Source organism: Phytophthora cinnamomi (assembly GCF_018691715.1).
Source record: "Phytophthora cinnamomi strain GKB4 chromosome Unknown Contig34, whole genome shotgun sequence".
Lineage (NCBI taxonomy): Eukaryota > Oomycota > Peronosporomycetes > Peronosporales > Peronosporaceae > Phytophthora > Phytophthora cinnamomi.
In genome coordinates this window covers 350529-374022 of record NW_027150967.1, presented here as the reverse complement: position 1 = coordinate 374022, position 23494 = coordinate 350529, and the positions used below count along the sequence as shown (strand labels likewise).

General features: G+C 54.9%; 7 protein-coding genes across 9 annotated transcripts; 4 read left to right on the top strand and 3 right to left on the bottom strand.

Annotated features, from left to right (window-relative positions):
* Positions 1 to 34: 34 nt before the first annotated feature.
* IUM83_17112 (WD repeat-containing protein 96) lies at positions 35 to 3529 on the bottom strand (the record flags this gene model as incomplete). Its single annotated transcript, XM_067942043.1, has 9 exons — positions 35 to 118; positions 187 to 1807; positions 2447 to 2523; positions 2594 to 2683; positions 2762 to 2879; positions 2953 to 3018; positions 3105 to 3206; positions 3272 to 3363; positions 3431 to 3529. 9 exons carry the CDS (start codon positions 3527 to 3529, stop codon positions 35 to 37), a joined length of 2349 nt encoding a protein of 782 aa, XP_067792458.1.
* A 2353-nt stretch (positions 3530 to 5882) lies between these two features.
* IUM83_17111 (Multiple inositol polyphosphate phosphatase 1) lies at positions 5883 to 6896 on the top strand (the record flags this gene model as incomplete). Its single annotated transcript, XM_067942042.1, has 1 exon — positions 5883 to 6896. The coding sequence occupies one exon, from the start codon at positions 5883 to 5885 to the stop codon at positions 6894 to 6896; it is 1014 nt and encodes a 337-aa protein (XP_067792457.1).
* Positions 6897 to 7227: 331 nt separating this feature from the next.
* Positions 7228 to 10703, top strand: IUM83_17110 (FAN protein; the record flags this gene model as incomplete). Its single annotated transcript, XM_067942041.1, has 3 exons — positions 7228 to 7314; positions 7380 to 8988; positions 9064 to 10703. The coding sequence occupies 3 exons, from the start codon at positions 7228 to 7230 to the stop codon at positions 10701 to 10703; spliced, it is 3336 nt and encodes a 1111-aa protein (XP_067792456.1).
* Positions 10704 to 10835: 132 nt separating this feature from the next.
* IUM83_17109 (U5 small nuclear ribonucleoprotein component) lies at positions 10836 to 14123 on the top strand (the record flags this gene model as incomplete). Its single annotated transcript, XM_067942040.1, has 7 exons — positions 10836 to 10903; positions 10970 to 11591; positions 11654 to 12025; positions 12102 to 13066; positions 13154 to 13259; positions 13331 to 13463; positions 13534 to 14123. 7 exons carry the CDS (start codon positions 10836 to 10838, stop codon positions 14121 to 14123), a joined length of 2856 nt encoding a protein of 951 aa, XP_067792515.1.
* Positions 14124 to 14322: 199 nt separating this feature from the next.
* On the bottom strand, positions 14323 to 18265 carry IUM83_17107 (cAMP-dependent protein kinase catalytic subunit alpha; the record flags this gene model as incomplete). The annotated part of the gene is made up of 4 exons (XM_067942036.1): positions 14323 to 14461; positions 17179 to 17812; positions 17914 to 18075; positions 18142 to 18265. 4 exons carry the CDS (start codon positions 18263 to 18265, stop codon positions 14323 to 14325), a joined length of 1059 nt encoding a protein of 352 aa, XP_067792507.1.
* On the top strand, positions 14585 to 16431 carry IUM83_17108 (the record flags this gene model as incomplete). 3 transcript variants are annotated; one of them, XM_067942038.1, is made up of 5 exons in its annotated part: positions 14585 to 14776; positions 14844 to 15167; positions 15231 to 15374; positions 15783 to 16065; positions 16142 to 16431. In XM_067942038.1, 5 exons carry the CDS (start codon positions 14585 to 14587, stop codon positions 16429 to 16431), a joined length of 1233 nt encoding a protein of 410 aa, XP_067792516.1. The 3 variants fall into 3 exon arrangements, with proteins under 3 accessions (XP_067792516.1, XP_067792518.1, XP_067792517.1); XM_067942037.1 differs by lacking the exon at positions 14585 to 14776 and having other exon boundaries at positions 15066 to 15167; XM_067942039.1 differs by lacking the exons at positions 15231 to 15374; positions 15783 to 16065; positions 16142 to 16431 and having other exon boundaries at positions 14585 to 14772; positions 14844 to 14889.
* Positions 18266 to 22548: 4283 nt separating the features above from the next.
* On the bottom strand, positions 22549 to 23040 carry IUM83_17106 (inactive purple acid phosphatase 9; the record flags this gene model as incomplete). The annotated part of the gene is made up of 1 exon (XM_067942035.1): positions 22549 to 23040. The coding sequence occupies one exon, from the start codon at positions 23038 to 23040 to the stop codon at positions 22549 to 22551; it is 492 nt and encodes a 163-aa protein (XP_067792508.1).
* Positions 23041 to 23494: the final 454 nt, after the last annotated feature.

The window sequence follows — 23494 nt, the reverse complement described above, 5'->3', positions numbered from 1 at the left end:
CTTACAGATACACTAACGTTAGTTTCGCACAAGGCTACGACGCTTCTCTCTGCAGCTGCTCAAATAGAGACTTAATCTGCCGCAGATTTTCTTTCTTCGATTGCCGCTCGCGGTCGATCTGTACACACAAGTGAGGAAGTGTAAGCAGCAACCTGAAAACTACTGGCCAAGTTACTCCCATCGTACCTGTGCAAGCAGAATCCGCATATCCCGATCGTTTTGAGCGTTTTTGCGACGCTCTTGGTCCAGAGCCACCCGCAACTTCCCGTTTTGTGCCGCTACGTTCTCCATCTCGGTAGCTAACACCTCGTACTTGTGCATCATTTCACCGCGTTCAGTTTCCCACCCGTGGAGCTGGTGCTCGCGCTCCTCTTCTGCTCCCGCACGAACACGCTCCACCTCTTCGCGCTGCTGTTCGAGGTGCTTTTGCATGCGCTTCTGGAACAGCGCGTCCTGGTTTTCGAGAACAGTTCTCATACGCTGCATTTCCTGATCAAGAAATTCCAACGCCGACACCTTCTGCTCTAGATCTGCACGAAGAGAGCTTAATTCCTTCTCCTTCTCGGGTGCATCCTTCTCCAACGCTGCAAGCTTGGTATTTAGTGCCTCTGCTTTAACTTCCTCTTCTGCTACCTTCTGAAGACTCTCATCCAACGCGGCTTCCAAGTCTTCAATTTGCGTCTGATACTCGTTCATTTCATCATTGAATTGTACTTCAACTTGCTGACGTTCGCTGGTTAGCTCCTGAATTTGGCGTAGCTGGTCCGCGAGCATGACATCCTTCACTTTTAGCGCTGCCCGTAAGTCGTCCTCGAGCTTCCTCCAGGTCTCGCGCTGCTCTTCAAGCAATTGCATTTCCTCCCGAAGCTTGTGGATTTCAAGATCCCTTCCGTCGAGCTCTGCATGCAACGAAGCTACTTGTGCACTCCTCATCTGCTCGTCTGCGAGTTTCTGCTCAAGCTCTTTGCGTTTTGCCCTCTCACCACGGATTTCAGCTTTAAACGCATCCGAACGCTTTGCATCTTCCACAAAAAGTTTTTGTTTGTCGTCTGCGAGAATTGCCCGAAGCTTGTCAACCTCTACCTTGGACGCAGCCTCGCGCTGGAGACTAACTTGATATGCTTCCCGGACCTTTTTGATATCCTTCAAACGTTCCTGATTCTTGCGCTGCAACAGCTGAAACTTCTGCACCGATTGCTGGTATTCCTTGCGAAACTCCATTTCCACCTGGATGATAGAAGCTTGAAGCTGTCTTTCATACAAATCTTGTTGCTGCTGCTGCAACTTGTCTTGGCGCTCAGTATCTTTCACGTGTTGCAGCCTCAACGTTTCGATCTCATCCTGCCGAGTGGCCAAACTCTTTTTCAGTTGCTGAATTGCATCATCCTTCTCGATGCATTTGTTGTAGACGGTTTCAACGTTGATTTTCAGTTCGGCGACTTGCTTTTCTAGCTGCACAGCCCGCTTTTCAGCTTGTTCTGAGCGGTCTTTGTGGTACTTGGCTTCATCGGATAGTCGGGTGATGGTTGCTTCGTGAGTTTTGCGAGCGAGTTCAAGCTCGCCCGCCACCTCATCTGCCTTGCTCTCACTTCTCTCCAGTGCAATTGACTTCTGTTGCAGTAACTGTTCAGCCTCACGATGTTTCTGGGTGATTGCGGTGGTGTCTGCCTCCAGCAAAGCGATTCGATCCAGTAGATCCGCTTTTTCAGTGCTGAGTGTCGCCAATGCCTGTTGGTGTGATACTTTTAAGTTAGCAAGCGTGGCATCCCACTCCCGCTGCTGGTCACTTTGGGACTGCTGGAAGGCGCTGGCGGATTCATCAGATGCAGCAGTCACAGCAGCTTGGTCCTTTCTTTTGCAGCAGGTGGTTCGACATTTCAAGCAGCGTTGCTTCAGCTTTGGTCGCTCGAATCTCAGCAGCATTCAGTTTATCCTGGAGATCGGCAATCTGCGACTTCATGAGTTGTTCCTTGGCGTGGAACTCGTTTTCCTTGGAAAGGAATGCCTTTTCCTTTCAAGAAATTCAGTTTCTTTCTGCCCGATGGCAAACTCGCGTTTTAAGATATCCTTCTCCATATCCACGTCAGTGTTTGTGCCGCTATCCTTTACGACGAGTCGTTGCTGTGAGTGCTGGTTACCTTCGTCTGGACCTTCAGTAGTTAGCACAGGTGATTGGTTTCCAGTAGGAGAGTGCGTTGGCTGGGCCTTCTTCGGTTCGCTTTCAGCATACCTAGATCGATGGCCCATGGCCCCTTGATCATCAATATCGGTTTGAATTCTTGGAGGTCGATGGTGACGTTGATTGGTCGGATGTCGATCTGGCTGGCCTCCATCGCGTCCGTAATGTTCAGACGTGGCTTGAACTTGCTTAATACTTTGGGGGCTCCTCCTAGAATGCTGTTCACTGCGCTTATTCTCGACAATTCGGCGCATAAGCGAGCGGTACTTCGGCATGTGAAGACTGCCCATCTCTTTCAAAAAGTCCACTTCTTCCTCGTCAAGCAGCTCCAGCTTCGGAAGCATCTAAGGTGCACCAAGAAGCAAGAGCCCATTAGATTCGATGCAACCAGCCATCTCTCGCGTCATGTATCACCTTGATAATGACGTGGTGGTAGTCGTCCAGATCGCAGATCGGGTTCGCTTGGTCGCCGTTAGCCGCTTGCAGTCGAATGTGCGACAGCCGCTGCCCAAAACCACACCCACCATGAGCCACACGGCATTAACTTCCTCCTCAAGCCCCATAAAGAATAAAGCAGATCACCTTGAAGCGTTGCAACGCGCCAAGATCGTCGAACTCCGCGATCTCGTTGCCTCGGAGGTCCATGTACCGCAACTTGGGGAACTTGACCGGCCGCGTCAGGCCCTCCAGCCCTCTCAAGCTACAACCACCACGCCCAATCAACCATAAGCCCAACCTCCACCAACACCACAGCCATCCAGCCACATTCCCACCAATTGTGGGCCATGGACAGCTCCTCCAGCCGCGGCAGCTGCGGAAACCCGAGCGTCGACGAAATGCTGCAACAACAACAACAACAACAACAACAACAACGCTGTCACTCTCTGCACTAGAATAAAAAACAAGAACCTCAGCGCCCCCCCACCTATTGGCCGACAGGTCCAGCACGCGGAGCTGCACCAGCGGCTGCAGCGCGTGGAAGGCCACCTCCTCGATGTAATTGCTGGACAAGCAGAGCTCCACGAGGCTGCAGAGCCGCAAACCAGTCGTCAGTCCCCATTGTTTGAACCCAAATTGCACCAGTCCCCGTACCCCGTGAAGCTCTCGAGCCCGTCCATGCTCTGGATCGAGTTGCCGTGCAGATTCAGCTGCTCCACCAGCTCATCGCGCTCGTCGTCGGCGGCCTGGCAATGAATTGGGCCACTGTGAGCGATTGGGTCTGCAATAGACGGAGAAGCGGGACCCGCGCACCAGGTCGTCGATGAACTCCACGCCGGCGTTCACGTGGCTGGCCACCACAGGCCCCAGAGGCTCCGCGGGCGGCGCCGGTGGCGGAGCGGCCATGCTCATTGCGCGAAAAGGGCGCGCGGACTAAATTCAAATTTGATTGGACAAATTTTTGGAAAATACACTTCAACGTACTGCGGCGGATACGTTAGTTCCGTTTATTTGGTCTCGCGTCGAGCCGTGCTCGCTGGTGTTGCCTTGGTCCGAGAGGGTCGCCTCGTCGTGATTACTTAGAGCTAGGAGACCCGAGGTTCCGGGCTGCAAGCAAGAATCTACATAAGAGTCTGCCATCATCTATTCACTCGTGAAGGTGGAGCCTGCTAGCTGTGCCGGCAAGGGCACTCGTTTCATGGTGCGTGTGGTCAAACTTCTCATGAATGTTGCTGGTGCCTACCCTTGGTGACTTTGCCGGTCAGTCAGGTGTTGCTTCCGAAGCTCGCGGTGTCGGCGCCAACCAAAGTTTGTGGGAGACGCTCCTCGAGACTGGTGGACAGCTCATCTGTTGGCATCGTCGCTGCAGGTACAGGGCCGACGTTCTTGGCCTGCTTGGGTTGTCGGCGCGAGTGACTCGTGAAGTCTTCTCCACCTCCGCGTCCCGCCAAGCCTGCCGTTCGGAGCGCCGCTGCCCAGGAGAGCCTTCCCCTCCCTTTCCAGCACCACTTGACTTGTTCAGAGCAGATTGTAGAGCGAAACAGAGTTAAACGGCCTCGAGGCAAGCAGGACGAAGTGAATGTCCCTCCATGGGTTAATCACTATGGATTAATGGCTGCCTTGGACTGCGATTCACTTTGCAGACACTGCAGTATGCCATCCAGGCTGGATTCGAGCCCCTACACACCAGTGACACCAACTTTTAATTAATGAGGGACTTGCCTTAAAATTCGCAATGAAAGATCGGAGTGTCTTGGCAAGCAAGCGACTGATGTAGGGACTCAGAGGCTAAATGGCGGCAGCACCTCCTTTAACTCGGCACTACGCGCCCAAATCCTCCTACACTACCTGTACGTGTACTCAGTAAACAGCAAGTTTCTATTGACGTCGTCGAAGTACTGGTGGTGCATCGGGTTGCGGGAGATACGGCCATGCTCCGTTCACAGAGAAACGCTGGGCATCGATGGACATCAGCGATCACCGCGATAAGCGAATCCAAATTGGACTGCTGGCAGCAATGCATTGCCGTCCTCGGGCCTTGGTCTTGACTCAACCGAGGCTCGCGCTTCAGAATTGAAGGTGGGTGGGTGCATGGATGCGTTTAACGGGATCCTCACAACGTTGAAGTTGGTCGCGTGACTTGGCCCCAGTATGGGCCCTGATTCCAGTGGCACCTCGCGTATTTCTGCATGGCCCCGCCGTGTGTGTGTCACACCAAAGGGGGATGAGGCCGCAATACAGCAAGCCAGCGAGTTTGGCAGGCAAGCTGTTCGAACACTGGAGGCGAGAGCTATCTGAGGAGTGTACTTGCGTTCGCCCGCGCGACATCCTATTCGCTCACGCTCAGTCAAGGCAAAGGCTGGCTTTCGTGACGAAGAGCTTCATCACTTATGATGGTTGTCGAGTTCGTATCCATCTATTTTTAGCCCCCTCCGATTGGTCATAAATCGCTTCCGACGCGAAACGCTCGCACAAGAAACGCCGTGAGACCACCGACCAAACTTTTTGCGCTCAACACCACAATCCGCTGCCTCTCGCTTGCCTCTTGAAACCGTGTTCGCATCGGTCGTGGCTGGGCTGGTTGCCTCGCTAGCTGAGAGCAAGCCCGCCTCATTTGGAGCCGCAATTGCGTTGGATTTTCGGGCTGTGTCTCATCTCCCATTGGCCAAAATTTGTGCGGTACGCCGGGCTAGGGCTACCAGAAGCATTGCACAACGGCTGCTGCAGCGTTATCCTTGGCCTGACAAGCTGCTGTCAACAATAGTTAGCTGTCCTTGCCAAGGCTGGCCAAGCTGGCGCTGCTGCAGCTGGGGCCAACACGCACATGTGTCTGCGCTCGTGCGTTCTTGTCGGGGCGGGGGGCACTTCGCTCGGGACAGCGAGCCTCGGATCAGAGTGGGACATCAGGGTCCCACTCTCAGCAGAAAGTTCAACCGACTTTGCGGAGCTGCAAAGTCGCACGCGACATCTTGGCGTTTGTATGCCGAGAACCAGCTCGGCTTCTTCAACGCCAGCAGCTCAGCCCATTCAGCGTTTCGTCACGACCGTGCCACCTGGTCCAGTCCAGTGCGGCGCAGCCGTGCAGTGCAGCCTTGGGCCTCGCCCTGCTTCCTTCTGGGTCAAACATCGAAAGCCCCGCCCGCGAGCACACGACGCCGCCCTCTCTCTCTCTCTCCGAGCGTCGCAGTCGCCAATCGCCCGCAGACGCCGCTCCTGAGAGCTAAGCTCCATCCACACCCTCACTCCACTTCTACCCACTAGCACCATGCGCCTCATCCGGGAAGCACGCCGCCTCGAGTGCGAGAACCAGCGCCGCGAGTCGCGCCGCTCGCACCTCAAGAAGTGGCTGGACCTCCACAGCCACAGCAGCAGCCTCGAGGACGACGACCAGTGCCCCGAGCAGCACAAGCAGCAGCAAGACCAGCATACCCTCAGCCACCTGCCCCTGCCCTTCGGCCGCCGCGCCTCCGTCTCGCCCCTCGCGCCCAGCCTCAAGAAGTCGCAGTCGCCGCTCGCCGTCAAGTGGAGCTCGTACATCGAGGCCATGGGCCTCAAGGACTCGTCGGCCAAGCAGCGCCGCGTGCGCTTCGTGGAGCACGAGGCCCAGGAGTTCGAGCGCCCCGCCTGCTCCGCAGAGGAGAAGCGCTGCTACCACTACTCGGCCGACGAGCTGGGCGAGATGGAGGCGCTGGCCAAGCAGCTCGTGCACCGCGAGTCGCGCTTCGCCGGCCAGCCGGAGGACACGATCCTGGAGCAGGGCTTCCTGAGCCTGCCCGTGAACGCGCCCTTCTTCCAGCAGCGCCGCTACTACTGCCTGCTGCGCGGCCACCGGCTGCAGATGTTCAGCTCGGCGGCGCACGCGGCGCGCAGCTCCGGGCTCAAGGCGCAGCTCACCGTGCTGCGCGTGCAGGACTGCCAGACGCTGTCCATGCACAAGAAGTTCGCGCTCTTCGGCGCGTCGCTGCCCACGCACATCGCGCTCATGTTCTACGTGATCAAGGCCAACGGCGAGCGCGTCATCCTGACCGCGGACTCCAAGAGCTCCAAGCGCAACTGGGTGCACTCGCTCACGCGCCTCACGTACGTGGGCGAGGGCGAGTGCTACACCAGCACGCCGCCGCTGCGCACGCGCGCGTGCTCGGCCCCCACGCCTCCGACGTGCCTGCTGCCGCCCGTGCCCGAGGCGGAGCCCGAGGAGGAGATGCGCGACGACATCGTGCCGAGCTTGGGCTCGCTCGAGGCGGACAGAAGGAACAGCTGCACCGCCGTCTGCGGCTGAAGACCTGTGGCCACAGGTAGCAACTCATCACCACCACCATCATTATCCAAGTGCCGCCAAGCCCCCAGTTTTAGTATTAGCCGTCGGGGACGAGCGGAGCGAGCAACCAAGTAACTAAGCCAACAATGTATTAGCAGTGCGCAGCTGTAAACACCACCACCAACAACACCAAATAGATATGTAGCCGAGTCGAGTCGCTGGCAGCTCGACGTCGTTCCTGGTAAAATGGTCCATCATCCCGCCATCAGTTGGACCCTTTTAGCTGGCGCAGAGAACTGGCTGCGCGTGCGGCGGCGGTGCAGCGACCCATCGCCCTCCCGATCTCCCAGCCATGCACCGACGCCGCCGCAGCAGCAAGAACGCGCAGACCACGCGCTTCAGCCTGCTGCTGCTCGAGGACGGCGAGCTCTTCCTCGATGTACGTGCGTCAGCATCTATTGCATCTCCTGTCACGCACTGACGGTATCCGTTTGACCCGTGCAGGACCACAGCGCCTGCCGGTACCTGGAGCCGAATGCGCGGACGCACCGCAAGACGCCTGGAAGGATCAAAGTCTGCACGCGCGGACTGTTCTTCGTGCCCCAAGACCTGCAGCTCCCCATCCTGCGCTTCCCGTTCCGCTGCATGGCCGCTGAGCCCGTGGCCGAGTGCTTCGTGCCACCTCCAGACGCTGACGCTGCGGAGCTGGTGGTGACGTACATGACGTTCCAGACGAAGCAGGTGGTTGAGATGAGAGAACGAGGCATCGACCACCCGTACGTCTACAAGGACACCACGGACGGTGTGGAGGCTGGCAGCGCCACCGACAGTCGAAGCAGCAGCAGTAGCAGCTTTGGCGCGGAGATGCCGGCCAAGTTCATCTTCACGCTGCAGCACGTGACGCTCGAGGCGTTCCTGGCCAGCATCCACGTCATCTACGAGGTGGCCAACCTGCCGCGTCGGATGCTGGCTAAGGCGGAAGAAGAGAGCTTGCTGGCGCCTGTGCTGGCCCCGAGACTCACGGACAAGTTCGACCCGAGCTTGCTGATCGACTTCCGAGAGAGGCTGCTGCTCGACGCGGGCTGCGTGGCAGACCGGATCGAGCCGCTGCTGAAATTCCCAGGCTGCCTCATGCTCACTACGCTCCGCCTGTACTTCCAGCCTGCACAGCTCAACAACGTGTTCGAACCTGTGCTCAACTGGGAGTACACGAACGTGGAGCAAGTATACAAGCGGCGATACTTGCTGCAACAAACGGGGCTGGAGGTGTACTTGAGGAATGGAGAGAGCTTCTTCTTCTCGTTCCAATCTAGCAAAGAGCGCGACGCCTTTTATGCGTTGATGGTGGGCCAGCCGGAGCTTCAACGCTGTCGACGAAAGGATTTACAGTTCATGATGCGCAAGTGGCAGCGTCGTGAGCTGTCCAATTTTGACTATTTGCTGTTCCTGAACAACGCCTCGGGCCGAACGCGCAACGACCTGACGCAATACCCTGTTTTCCCGTGGGTTTTACGTGACTACACGAGCTCGGAGCTCAACTTGAGAGATCCGAAAGTGTACAGAGATCTCTCCAAGCCCATCGGTGCGCTCAATGACGAGCGTTTAGAGTATTTCAAGGCAAGATATGAAGTGATGCCTCGTGGCGACGAAGCGGAGGGAATGCCGCCTCCATTCCTGTATGGCACGCATTATTCAACTCCGGGCTACGTGCTGTATTTCCTTGTACGCATGGTTCCCGAGTACATGTTGTGCTTGCAGAGTGGGAAGTTTGACGCGCCAGACCGCTTGTTTCGTAGCATCAAAGTTACCTGGGACGGCTGTGTGACGAACCATACCGATGTGAAGGAACTCATTCCCGAGTTCTATGACTTCGCATTGCCAGCGGATGAATGGCTGCAAAACACTAAACACCTCGACTTGGGAACTACACAGAAATTTGACCGAGTTGACGATGTGGAGCTTCCGCCGTGGACGCATGGTGACGCAGCTGAGTTCGTTCGAAAGAACCGTGCTGCACTTGAGAGCGACTACGTATCAGATCATTTACACCATTGGATTGACTTAATTTTCGGCTACAAGCAGCAAGGCGAGGAAGCTGTCAAAGCAAATAACTGTAAGTACCTGTTTTTGATCTTTCTGGTGGTGTCCAGCGTACTAACCGTTGCCGCGTTTTCTGTATGCTTCGCAGTATTTTATTATTTATCGTATGAGGGATCGGTGGATCTAGAGACTATCGACGATCCCGTCCAGAAATGCTCCTTAGAATCGCAAATCCAGGAATTCGGGCAGACACCGAAGTTGCTGTTCTCGACGCCTCACCCGTCTAGAAATGAAGGCGAGGGGCAAATCGAAGTGGCTACCCCAGACTTGTTACTGTCGCCGCGGGCCATCGTTCCTCGCGTCCGCCGAGTCTCGTATCCTCTTGCTAGTGTATCCGATCCCGGTCTTCAACAGCGGAGAGAAGTCACACTGAGCGCATTCGAAGACTACGACGACTCTGACGATGAAGCGGAGGGTGATGACATGATGAGTCGTCATCGAAGAAGTCGCCACCGGTATAGTCTGGTGTGCTTCCAGACCCCCTGGGAGCGCCTACCAACTGCTATTGAAGGCCTCTCCTCGCAGTTGTGGGGTAGCATAAGCTCAGGCAAACCGCCCAAGAATTGGAGGTGGAGGTCACGGTTGAGGACCAAGTACAGCTTATCGACTTCGTGGGGTTGGAAGCAGATTTCGTCGTCCCAGCTGCATAAAGGAGAAGTCACCAGCACGATCCTCTCCAAGGACGACGGCATTTTGTTCACGACCAGCAAGGACAGCTCTCTGAAGTTGTCATCGACCCGGGATGTGGGTGAATTTCGTACAGTTTCGAGCGAGTCTGCACTCTCTTGCTGCGATGTCTCGCCCGACGAAAGCGTCGTGTTCGTTGGGTCATGGGACAACAGCGTGTATATGCACTCGCCGACTACAGGGCTGGTACTGGACAAAGTGTTTGCTCACTCTGACGGGATATCGGCCATCCGTGTGCTGCAAGACCGTTTTCTCACAAGTTCGTGGGATTCTACCATCAAGTTGTGGCGCTACACGTCCAGGTACATTGTCGCTACCCCCATCCGGACCTTCGTAGACTGCGAAGAGTCCGTGTTGTGTCTAGACGTCAGCCGCGATGGTCGATTCGGTGCTGCGGGGACTCGGACTGGGTCAGTGTACCTCTTCGACCTGAGCGCCGCCGTGCTGCGCAACCAAGTTGACGCGAGCTCTTTGCACGGAGGCGGCATCGCGTCCATATCGTTCGCCGCCGACAACAAGTCGTACGTCTGCGTGACGGTGCAGAGCGAACTAGTACAGTTCAATCTGCGCGGCGAGAAGCTCTGGAGCATGGAGATCCGCACGGCCGGCCAAGTGCGGAGCTTCGACAGCGACGGCAAGTACGCGGTGGGTGGCACCACCGCCGGCAAGCTGCTCTTCTGGAAGCTGCACGAGCCCGCGGGCACCGAGCTGGTCTTCGAGATCCCGCAAGCTCACGACGCGGGCATCAGCGCGCTGTCCGTCAGCAGCTCGGGCTCCACGATCGTCTCGGGCGCGGTGGACGGCAGCATCCACGTCTGGAGGCTTCAGAAGAGGACACCTCTGTCCCACAACCAAGTGTCCACAACTCGAGCAAGACAGACACTCACTGCATTACGGCTCCATCCAGACACCAGCCCTCCCAGTCCAGCAGCAGCATCAACAGCGCCCAAGAAATCGTCCACCTCGTGTCGCCGCGCCAACGTGTACGTCCCCAACCCAACCGCTCAAGTCGCCGAGGCCGAGTGCTGTCTCGAGTTCTAAAAGCACATTGTCCTCCAATGTCCGCCAACTGTCCACCTAATATCCTCCAATCACATCTTTCCATGCCAAATCTCCCACCCAATCACACGTCACATATCCACTGGCCCCCTACTGATCCACCGCCGCGTGACCATGGAGGAGTCTCTCTACGACGAGTTCGGCAACTACATCGGCCCGGAGCTGCGCAGCAGCGACGACGAGTCCGCGTCCGACTCGGAGAGCGAGGCGTCCGACCGCGGCAACGGCAACCACAACGACAACGACAGCGATGCGGAGGTGGACGACGCCGGACGGCACGTGGACACCTTGGCGCTGCACGAGTCCCGAATGGACACGGACGAGTCCGCCATCGTCCTCCACGAGGACAAGCAGTACTACCCGGAGGCCGCCGAGGTCTACGGGGACGCCGAGACGCTCGTGATGGAGGAGGACGCCCAGTCCATCGAGACGCCCATCATCGAGCCCGTGAGGACGAAATCCTTTTCGGTGCTGGAGCAAAAAGTGTCCACAACGACCTACTCGACCCAGTTCCTCGCGAGCCTCATGGACCACCCGCAGCTCGTGCGCCACGTGGCGGTCGTCGGGGACCTGCACCACGGCAAGACGCTGTTCACGGACCTGCTGGTCCAGCAGACGCACGTGGACAAGTGGGACCCCGCGCAGGAGAAGCGCTTCACGGACTCGCGCAAGGACGAGCAGGAGCGCGGGCTCAGCATCAAGAGCGCGCCCGTGTCGCTGGTGCTGCCCACGGCCAGGGGCAAGCACTACCTGCTCAACGTGCTGGACTGCCCCGGCCACGTGAACTTTTCGGACGAGACCACGGCGGCCCTGCAGGTCGCGGACGGAGCGGTGCTCGTTGTGGACGCTATTGAAGGCGTCATGATGAACGTGCGGAGCTGCTGCTGGCTGGAGTTTTTTGTATTGGGAGATCTAACTTTTTTTTTTTGTAGACGGAGAGGCTGGTGAAGGCGGCGTTGAGAGCGAATGTGGCGATCGTGCTGGTGGTGAACAAGGTGGACCGCCTGATTATCGAGCTCAAGCTGCCGCCGGCGGACGCGTACTTCAAGTTGCTGCACACGATCGAGGAGATCAACGCCATTGTTGATGCCAACACACCGGCTAATCGGGAGAAGCAGCGGCTGTCCCCGGAGCTGGGCAACGTGTGCTTTGCGTCCGGCCAGCACGGCTGGAGCTTCACGCTGGAGTCATTCGCGCAGATTTACGCGGAGACGTACCCCGGGGTGCCGCCCTCGGCGTTGGCGGCGCGGTTCTGGGGAGACAAGTACTTTAACCCGCAGACGCGCACGTTTACCAAGAAATCGGTAAGTTGTGGGGAATTAGTGGAGTGGGTAGTACGTTGTGACTGACGGTTGGGTTTTGGTCTTTTGTGTTGAGCAGCCGTACCCGGGCGCACTTCGGTCGTTCATCCAGTTTGTGCTGGAGCCGCTCTACAAAATGTACTCGAAGGTGCTGAACGGTGATCCGAAGGAGCTGTCGGCGTCGCTGCGTGCCATGGGTCTGCGGTTGAGGAAGGAGGAGTTGAACCTGAACCCGCGTCCGCTGCTGAAGCTTGTGCTGGGCAAATTCTTCGGCAACGTCACGACTGGGTTTATGGATATGGTGGTGAACCACGTTCCATCGCCGCTAGTGACGGCAAAGACCAAGCTGGAGAGCATTTACACAGGTAACCAGTCGCCGGAACTGAGTGTTGTTCGCGGCATCCAGTCGTGCGACCCCAAGGCGCCGTTGATGGTCAATATTGTGAAATTGTACTCGTCACCTGACGGCACCACGTTCAGTGCGTTCGGCCGTGTGTACTCTGGCGAGGTCAGGGAGAATAAGGATGTGAAGGTCCTGGGAGAAGCCTACAGCGCTGAAGACGACGAGGACATGTGCACACGAAGCATTGAGAGCGTCTGCATTGCCCAAGGACGCTACAAAATCCAGGTTAACCGCATTCCGGCAGGTAACTGGGTGTTGCTCGAGGGCGTGGATGCTTCGATTACCAAGAGCGCTACGATCACAGATGCCGACGAGGACCTCCTGCAGGATGAGGAAGTCGGCATTTTCCGACCCATTCACATTGCCTTTGGCACTACTTCCGTGATGAAACTGGCTGTTGAACCATTGAATCCAGCGGAACTACCGAAGATGCTCGAAGGCCTGCGCAAAATCAGCAAGAGCTACCCGCTAGTTCGGACCAAGGTGGAGGAAAGTGGCGAGCATGTGATCCTCTGCACGGGCGAGCTGGCTGCTGACTGCATCCTGCACGACCTGCGGAGAATGTATTCGGAGATCGAAATCAAGGTGGCAGACCCTGTCGTCGCTTTCTCTGAGACTGTCGCAGAAACGTCCTCTGTGCAGTACGTTCTCCGTGTGATCGATCAAATGTTGCTCTGATACTTGTACGAATCACTGACCCGATCAATGTTTCTTCTGTATTCCACCAGGTGCTTTGCGGAGACGCCCAACCAGAAGAACAAAGTCACCATGATCTCTGAGCCGTTGGACGTCGGTCTAGCGCAAGATATTGAAGCGGGAGCTATCAAGCTGGACGTGAGTATAGTCATTGCACTACTTCGATTGCTATATCTGTGTATCTAACGCATGCGTACGTGGATGAACAGATGAGTAAGAAGGACGTGGCCAGCTTCTTCCAGACTAACTACAAGTGGGATGCCCTTGCAGCTCGCTCCGTATGGGCGTTCGGGCCGGAAAGCAACGGGCCCAACGTGCTGCTCGATGATACTCGCCACCGAAGTGAACAAGTCATCGCTGAACATGATCAAGGACAGCATCGTGCAGGGTTTCCAGTGGAGCTGCCGCGAAGGACCTCTTTGCGACGAGCCGATTCGCAACACCAAGTTCAAGATCCTTGACGCTACGATCGCATCGGAGCCGATCCACCGCGGCGGTGGCCAGGTGATCCCGACGTCTCGTCGTGTGGCTTACTCGGCGTTCCTGACTGCCACCCCACGGATGCTCGAGCCGATGTACGCGCTCGAGATCCAGTGCCCGGCCGACACGGTGTCCTCGCTGTACCAGGTGCTGAGCCGTCGGCGTGGTCACATCACACACGACGCTCCTAAGGCTGGTTCGCCGCTGTACACGGTGCGCGGCTTCGTGCCGGTGATCGAGTCGTTCGGACTGGAGACGGACCTGCGCGTGTTCACACAGGGCCAAGCCTTCATCACACAGGTGTTTGACCACTGGGCGGTGGTGCCGGGCGACCCGCTGGACACGAACGTCGTGCTTCGTCCTCTGGAGCCCGCGCCGGTGAACGACCTGGCGCGCGAGTTCATGGTGAAGACTCGGCGTCGCAAGGGCCTGAGCGAGGACGTGAACGTCAGCAAGTACTTCGACGAGCCCATGCTGCGCGAGCTGGCGCGGCACGAGATCGAGCTGCAGAACCTCATCTAGACGAGAGATCCCAAGAGCATCTAAAACACGAGAGTACATGTGCGAACAGTTGATATCCCAAAAGTGTCCACGAACGTCCACCGCTGGAGATGCGTCATTCTTCCGAATCAATGACATATTTTTCGCGAAAAAACAAACAAGATGAAAGGCGATGGAGTGCGTACAGTTGGGTCACCTATACCATTATTGTATTGACAACTTACACAACACACAACAATGTCAGGCTCAATGATTCTGCTCGGGAGGCTTTCGTTCTGTCTTCGGCAGCGAAGGCGCGATCGCCGTCGCTTCTGAACCTCTTGGCGCCATCCTGCAGCACCAAACGAGGTCGACAACGCCTAAAACAGGTAAAAAAAAAAATCGTGACAAACACATACTTCCGAGCTTGTTTTTCGTTTTCAAAATAACTTAAGCAATACTTTGTGCTTCGAGTGCAGTGGTTGGAGCGTCCTTGTATTGACCTGGACGTTCTCAAGGAGCGACACGACACGGTGGATGCAGTTATAGCGGCCGTGTCAGAAAACAGTCCAGTGCTCTGGAAGCTCTCGAGCCTATTCCAGCACGCCCAGGCTTACGAGCGAGACTTGCAGCTATTCACTTCGTTGACGCCGGACGCAGTGACCATCTCTGCTGATGCTAAGCTATCCTTGTCGGTAGGTCCTGTCAGTTTGGGGCAGATGAATGTGTTCTGTCTCATTACAAGCGTTGTGCTTTGTGTAGGATTTTTCTGGTCTCAAGTCGTGGCTCGGTGAACTTCAAGTTCTAGCTGAGAGTTGCTTGGGAGACGAGGAATGTGCGGGCGAAGTAGATGCGCTGTACTCTACGTGTCTGCGTCCAATCCATGAGCTGTGTTCCAGACAACTCCAGCCGTTTTGTACTCTGGTCCAGGAAAAGCTTGCCAATATGGAAAGCAGCGACAGTCTTGGTCAAGGCTCAGTGAAAATGAGCGGGGCAAGCGAACTAACGTCCTCAACTTCACCATTGCTGGAGTTGCGCACTCAAATCCGCCAATGCGAGTTGCAAGTTGCGGCAGCTGTCAAACAGGTGCGTGCTTCACATGACTCGCTGTTGGTTATCTTGTATTGATTCTGATGTATTTCGCTATAGGCAGCAGCTTTGCTCTCAATCGCCGAGGACCGGATCAAGGTTATATATGCCGACGAAGAACAGAGTAATGTTACGAGAATGGGGATCGTTCTGCGCGTCTCTCGCCAAGATAGCCACCGGATTCAGCAACAAAGCGGGAAACTGGTAAGCGTGATTCGGGCATCCAGAGCATCAGGCGTTTGGTTCTCCACCTCAGCAATTGATGCATTGGGAGCCAAGTGGAAATCTCTGAAGCGAAGTTACGAAGAGGCTGCGGCAGGTTTGGTTGACTCCCTGGTTGCAGAATTCCAAACGAACTTTCAAAGCCATTTGTACGAGCTAGCAGTTCGGATTGCTGAGCTGGATGTCTTAGTCAGCTTTGCGTTGGTGTCACACAAACGCAAATTTGTACGGGCGTCCACGCCAGGCCTGCGCCCTGGCCTTGATCACTGCTCTACACTTCGACTGCAAGGCATTTTTGACCCATTTGAGCAAGACACAAGGGATACCAGTGCTACGACTAAGCCAGGCAGCAACGATGTGACTCTTGAGCTTTCCGTACCTGGTGGGAAGACATTTCTGCTGCTTGATGGCGGCCAGAAGTCCGGGCAAGCCAGCCTTTTACAACTATTGGGGATCGTAGTCATCCTGAACCAAATTGGATGCTTCGTGCCTTGCCAAGATGCCGTTTTGCCCGTGTTTGATGCGATTTACTTGCGGACCGGCGCGTATGACCAACAATTGTACGGATACTCGACGTTCATGACTGAAATGCGCGAGATGAGTCACATTTTTTCGACGATGACTCCGACTTCGCTGGTATTGATCGAGGATTTGTGCCGAGGCACCTCGACGTGTAAGTCTTGGAAAAATTTCTACCCCATCCGTGCTCTCTGACCTCTCTGTTGTTCTGTTTGGTGTATTTTATTCAGCTGAAGGGCTCGCGCTTGCTCTATCGATGTGTCTCCATCTCATGGAGTCCAAGACGCTAACCTGTTTCTCATCGCAATGGCGGGAGCTAACGGACCATTTGGCAGATCAGCCACTCACAGCTACTCCGATGTTGTCCGAGTCAAGCTGCACGGATAATCCGACTTTCGATGGTGGCTTTCACATGTCGCCCCAAGGTTTTATTGAAATCGAGCAACTGATGCGGAACTGTGACCTACCTGCGGACCTCATTGCTCGTATCGAGGAAGAATTGCGGCAACAGGGAACTTGATCGAAAAAGTATTCCAGTTGTACAACATCTTTCCTAGCGCTTCAACTCGATGCTGCTATCGCCATGATCAGAACTCCTCGTTTAAAGCGGAAGGTTGTGAACGAGGCAACCAGGACGCCACTGGGGCGTGTCGTCGTGGTAACTTGTATCATCAGGGACAGCATTACCTGGGTCATCATGGCCACCATCCTTAGCTACCCTTCCGCCCCAGATTCCGAGGGCATACTGCGACGTGTCCGAATTTGCCGTCTCAACCTCGCTGCCTGCCGTTCTTCATCGGTGTGCTTCAGTAGATCTCCGCTAGTATTGCTCCGTTTCCACAGCATGTCGGAGAGAGTTGGGTTGCGCGCTGCTTTGGATCGACCCGACAGGTTGGCAGGGTAGCGATCTGCTTGAGATCGAGGCGACAGCTCGTCCGGTCTTGGAGCCGCTGTAGCCTCCGTTGTAGGGGTCTGCGTCGGCCTGACGACTGCACTCTCGCGGCTCGGAATTGTTTGTTCAAGGCTATCGTCTTGCGGTTTGCTTCTCAATTTACGCAGGATTGCTCGGGGTGTTTTGCTGTCGCTACTCCGATGACTGAGTCTCTTGTTTAGCACTGCTGTCGACGCAACAATCGAAGGCTTTCGGGCAGTCTGGTCCTGGAATTCCTCCTTCCTCGTATCAACTGATAGCCCGGATGGATGAAGCAGCACTGTCGGAGAGGCGAGGCGTTGACTGTTGCTGCTGTTGTGTCGGGACCCACCGCACCTGCATCTGGAGCAGGGGGTGATATCTCGATTTTTGAGATCGCTCACATCTTGCTGCAGCCGCGCGATGTTGCCCGCCATACTCTCCACAAGCAGAAGCAGGTTCTTGAGCGTTTTATCCGACTGCATTGCTCTCAAAGGCGTCGATGGTGAGGTTGAAGTCGATGAGGTTTCAAATTCTGCTCCTCCACTCGATCGACTTGTTTCCTCCGACAAATCGTTATCCGTGATGTCGGGCATGGCAGTGCGAGCTGATAGACTTTTCAACGAGCGAATGCTACTGCGGCGGCGTTGAAGCGTGTCGCTGATCTTCACGTCGGCCGCGTTTGCCTGACGCAACGACGAATCCTCGATGAAGCCTTCGTCGAAGCTCTGGAAGCCATACTTGATGGTCTCGTCCGGCGCGTTGATATCGATGGCCTCAACTAAAATTCGTGCCGCCTCTTTCGCCGTCATGGTGGCGATCACGTTTGCGCGCGAGATGTCTTTCTTGCCGCTGCTGCGCCGTTTGGCCGACACGGCCTCGATGATGTTCTCCCATGGAAACGGGATCACCTTTTCTCGATGCAGCTCTCCAACATCGCAGTGAGCACTCGTCGCCGGTCTTCCGGGTATCGCGAGATGATCTGCTGGAACTGTTTGCGACCCAGGACGCACATTTCAACAAAAGTGATGGCTCGGATGTTGGCCGTTCGCTTATAGTTCATGAGCAGACTCATCTCGCCGAACGCTTGACCAGGATGCAGATACTCTCGGTATTTCTTGGACTTCTTCGCTCCGGTGCCAGTCGGGTAGCTCGGACGTCTGGAGTGGGCGTTCTGAAAGCGACGCACGTCTGTGAAGTTGTTCATCTCGTCATCGGGCAGCCCGAACGCGTTTCCTGATAATCGTCGTGAGTCTGCGGAAGCACCGAACATGCCAGTACCGAAGAACCCTGCTCTTCATCGTCTGAACTCGTCGTCACCGCTGTCGTCCTCGTCCTCGTCCTCGCTGAGTTGGTGATAGTCCATCTCGCTTGCGAGGTCGAGGTCATGCGTGGAAAACATGGTGTTGTGGATGCTGCTGAGCATGTTATCGCCTTCCTCCATTTGATTCTGTGGAGAGGGTTTGGACAACTTGCAGTATCCGCGATTGATCATCATCATCTCGTTGCCGATTTCGCGACGACGAACCACGTAGTCGTCGGGCATATACACGCGCACGTCCAGGTTCAGCACGATCTGCGTGAGGAAGTCGGGTGTGCAGTCTTTCCAGAAAGGCACCATCACTACGAGGTCCATGTGCTTGTAGAGCCCGACCTCGATGCCCAGAGTGTGCGTGAGCTCCTGCTGGAACTTGTTCACGTTGCCATCGAGAGCCTCGTACTCGAGCCACACGTGCTTGTAGTACTCGTTCACTCGCTCGCGCAGCCGCAGCGGTAAGTCCATCTTGGCCATGGTTTCGTAGACCGCCTCCATTTTACGGTGGTAGTTGGTCGTGTTGGCGTTGAAATCGGACACGAGCATGGCGACGTTGCCGAACACGATGGAGAGGATGACGGACCCAGCGATGATAGCCACGCTCGAGTACAGATTCTCGCTCCACGTGCCACCGAAGTTGCCTTGGCCCTGGATTAGACTCACAGCGTAGTAGTAGTCGGCGATGTATTTCTCGCCCACGGTTTGGGTCAACATATTTGTTGAGCTGCTTTCACAAGACACAACGTGCCAGAAGCATGCCATGTAGTGGGCGATGAGCAAGACGAGCCACATGAGCTGAGCGATACCAAGCAGGTGGGAGTAACGCGAGTAGCGAACCCACTCGGTGAAATGGTTGGCGGCTTTCAACACGCGAGCGAGCAGTACGTCCTGTTCGAGAAAAGCGATTCGTGCCAATCGTAGCGCCATGAGTGTGATCTGGACTGCTCGGACTGCGTCGCGTGTGGACTGAATGTACCCCGACATCATGCAATGAATGGCCTGAACTGGGATAGCTGACAACAGGTCGAAGGCGAACCATTTTCGGACGTAGTGGCGGGCAATTTTTCTTCGAGATGTGACGAGTACGCCCTGCTTGACGTACGCGGTGTTGAAATTGAGTAGCACGTTGAACAGGTAAAACGTTTCCAGCGAGATGGCGATTGCTGACGTCGTTTCCGAGCCGTCTGGGAAATAGCAGGCATAGACTGGCAAATAAATCCACTGGAAGTGGTTGATCACAAGCATAATGATTCCGTGAACTGTAGATGCCCAGCTTTTCGGAGCAATGGGAGAAACCAGTGCTCGGAACAGGTGCTGACGTGCCTTGGCATTGGTGATGGATCGTATCGTGCGATGAAGCGAGAACCGTCGTTGCTGGCCTTGGGTCGTTTTGTCGATGACTGCCCGACCGAACGCTGTTGGGATGCCCAATCCACTGGACATCTTGCGCAGATTGAATCTCTTCATCATCCTGTGATGGTTCGCCGCTTTTTCCCCCAGCTTGTACAAATTTTTCGTCGAGCTCTGGCGTTTGAGAACTCCAACGGAGACGGTTCGTTTGGCGACTGGGGGTCTCTCGACAATTGCTGTTGCGTCTGCCATGGCCGAGCGAGGACGTCGAGAAATTTGAAGAATGGTGGGTAAGCGAGGCTCAGGCGTGGCGGGAAGGTCGAATGGGGTGACTGTTATCGCATGTGTTGTTACAGAGTGGTCTGCTAACTGTGCGTTGTACAAAATGTCGGGTTACTGGAACGACCGAATACTATGCAATAGACTGCGTGTTCCAACTTTAGAAACAAGCCCAAGCAAGCACATGCGCATTTCGTCTTGGGATAAGACGCCCGCTATCCGTAGCGTCGGTTCTGATGAGTCAACCTCGTTAGACCTATATCTTCAAATTTCTAGGCCGGAAAATGGGACGCGGTAACTTTAAAACCACTATGATGCTTACTACATGGACTGAATTATGTTGTGCTTAGAAGCTGTGCTACATTTCTACAGACACATTCTGGGTACGTTACTCGTCGAGAACAAAACCTGATCACTACCCGGCTCAAAGAAACCGCGTTTAAAAGTAGCATGCCACTAAGTTGCTCTGATACGGGTTGAAAATGTTAACGTGAAACTGCGCCTACGTGTAGTACTGTAGTGGACTCACACATGAACGTATTTTTGGATAGTTCTGAGAGTCACTACGTTTTGCATGACTTGTTTTATGTCTGGATGCTGGCCATTATCGCGATATTGCCTTAGAACCTGACACTGGATGCTCGCAATAGTGCCTTAGACACTGGTCACACGCGCTTGAATGAGTTGGCATTAAGAATGTTGAAAGCATCTCATCCCAACACAAAACCCGCCAAAAAGATGCCACCAAAGTCTAGCCATTCGTTCCCCAACCGATATCCTTGATTGGAGAAAATACATTCGAGGTTACAGGTTAAAGTATCGAATTCGCTAGAATTTGGTGTATGCTGAGATTGGAGTATCAAACTTCGAACGCTTTCCACCGCCGTATTTAATGTTTTACGGTCACGGTCGGTCATACCACACGTCCTATGGTTGCTCATTTACGCACAGGGGCTCAAGCGAAAGAGAGTGTCGAGAGTTGAGGGCAACGTCACCCACCCGGCACGCTAAGTTGCAGCCCAAAGGGAACCTCAGTAAGGAACGAACTGTTCTATCGTAAGCTTGATAAGACTTCTCTACACCGCGAGTACGTAAGTCGATGGTCACAGAAGTAGTACCACAATTCATGTAGGTCACTCACAAAACAGCTTGCCATCATGTTCTGAAATGAAAAATAACACAACAGCACCTGGTCGACTGAAGCCGTCCTCGTCAATACGCGCCCACGGCTGGATAAGGGTTTGACCGTTCTCAGCAGACCTCGCTGGACTTTGAACTGGTGGCCTCAATCAAAATATACCGAAACCGAAAACCAGTCATCTATTTTTCTGCTTGAACGATGCTGAACTGTTGACTCGGCAGTGCCGAGTCGGCACCACCGTTGATTGCTCGACGGGTACCAACATGAAAAGTGTATGCGTAAAATTCATAGACCAGGTCGTTGCCACTATCATAATTCAACAAGGTGGGATCAGTCTCACGTAGGTGTGTCTTATCTCGTATTGAGGGCGAGGAAGTGGGTGTCATGGTGGCTATTTGAGAACTGCAGTTACCGAAGCGAAGGAGAATTGATGGATGCTGGCTGGGGAAAGCGGTGGTGTGTAGCTGATTTTCATGCCGTAGAATTGACAAGATCGTCTTGACCTTGTTGAACGGACCTCGGAATGCATTCCTTGCACCGACTTTAGCATCACACGCGCGATGTCAAAACCAGCGAGTACGATGTGCTGAACTCTTTTACTATCCTCAAAAGCCTCCAGTAGCCGAACGATCCGTCTCCGTTGGAGTTCTCAAACGCCAGAGCTCGACGAGAAATTTGTACATGCTGGGGGGAAAAGCTGCAAACCATCACAGGATGATGGAGAGATTCAATCTGCGCAAGATGTCCAGTGGATTGGGCATCCCAACAGCGTTCGGTCAGGCAGTCATCGACAAAACGACCCAAGGCCAGCAACGACGGTTCTCGCTTCATCGCACGATACGATCCATCGCCAATGCCAAGGCACGTCAGCACCTGTTTCCGAGCACTGGTTTCTCCCATTGCCCCGAAAAGCTAGGCATCTACAGTTCACGGAATCATTATGCTTGTGTAAACCACTTCCTTGTCAGCTATCCCAATTCAGGTCATTCATTGTATGATGTCAGGGTCCATTCAGTCCACACGCGACGCAATCCGAGCAGTCCAGATCACACTCATGGCGCTACGATAGGCACGAGTCGCTTTTCTCGAAAAGGACCTATTGCTCGCTCTTGAGGATGCAGTTGTCAGGCCGATGCAAACCTCTAGGACCGAGGCCAAAGCAAACGAGATGTCACCTCTACCTCTAGTACGCTACCCTGCCAACCTGTCGGGTCGACCCAAAGCAGCGCGCAACCCAACTCTGTCCAACATGTTGTGGAAACGGAATACTAGCGGAGACTAGCGGCGGCAAATTCCAACGTGGCGCAGTATGCCCTCGGAATATGCGGAGCTGGAACCGAGGGATGATGCCAATGACGCGAAGCCGAGAAATGCTGTCCCTAATGATACGAGTTACTACGACGATACACCACACCTCATGTAGCATTGAGGCTTATGGTTACCTCGTTCACAACCTTTCGCTGTAATCGCTGATCGGTGCATATTTGACGGGTACATCGACTTCATTTCAAAGACCTTAGAAGTCTACATTACCAAAACGAGTGCATGCGAGAAACACAAAGGCCTGAGTCCATTCCCATTTTCCAAAGTACACATGAGTGGCAACCGATTAAAACGGTGGCTGTGTTTTCATACATGGTGGTTAACGTCTAGGACCTGTTTGGGTCGGGATGATCGCCTGTGAGGTGGAAAGATATGTGGTGCGTTGGTCTCGTGCCTCGCGTGCTCTCTTCTGTTCCAACTGCTTGCGTCGATCCGATTCGTTGCCCGGGGCACTACTCTTCAAATAGTCCGGCAATCGACTGCCATAGTCGAGGGACGTCGGGGTGAACTTGACTTTCTGTTCGGCCGCGCTTGGAATATGCGGACGGCCGTGCTCAAAGATGAGGTCGTACGAGAGTCCTTGTCGGAGCATGTTTCGTTCCACCAGGTTTTCCGCCGGTGCATGCGCGCTCTTGTTGGGCATGGCACGAGGGTCGATGAAGCTCGCAGAGCATTCCGAATGCTTGTTGATCGGCTTGGACGAGCTGTTCCGGGCCAACTGTGCGCCGATGCGGTCCTCCACATAGTTGCCGATCTTCACTCCGGTCGAAAACGAGTTCTTGTGACCACAAATTCCATAGCCGACGTCCATCCTTCCTAACAATCTGTCTGCCGGAGAGCTAATTGAGTAGTGCACTGCATCAAGCAAGAGAAGAAAGCCATCCCCTCAAAATAGCGAGCCTACCCCACCACATCCTCCTTATCGGCTATCCTTATCAACGGACTACGCCGGACAGCACGCAACCCAAGTAGTTGCGGGGTACACGATACAAGTAGATCGACGAGGAGCCTTTCTCCGTCATGAAAGGCACCGTCGGAACCATCTTGACGGGTTTTCACTGCGCAATCTACAACATGTAAGGGACAACGCACGTCCACGGACGCAATTTCCGTTGCAACGTATGGGCGATTTCTTTATGCGGAGGAAGAAGAGAACTACGACGTCTGCATCACGCATGTCGACCTCCATAAAGTCGGCATGGACGATCTCGACACGTTCTCTCAAAGCTGTCGCCTTGCCACTGCTCTTCTCCTGTCTGCACTCC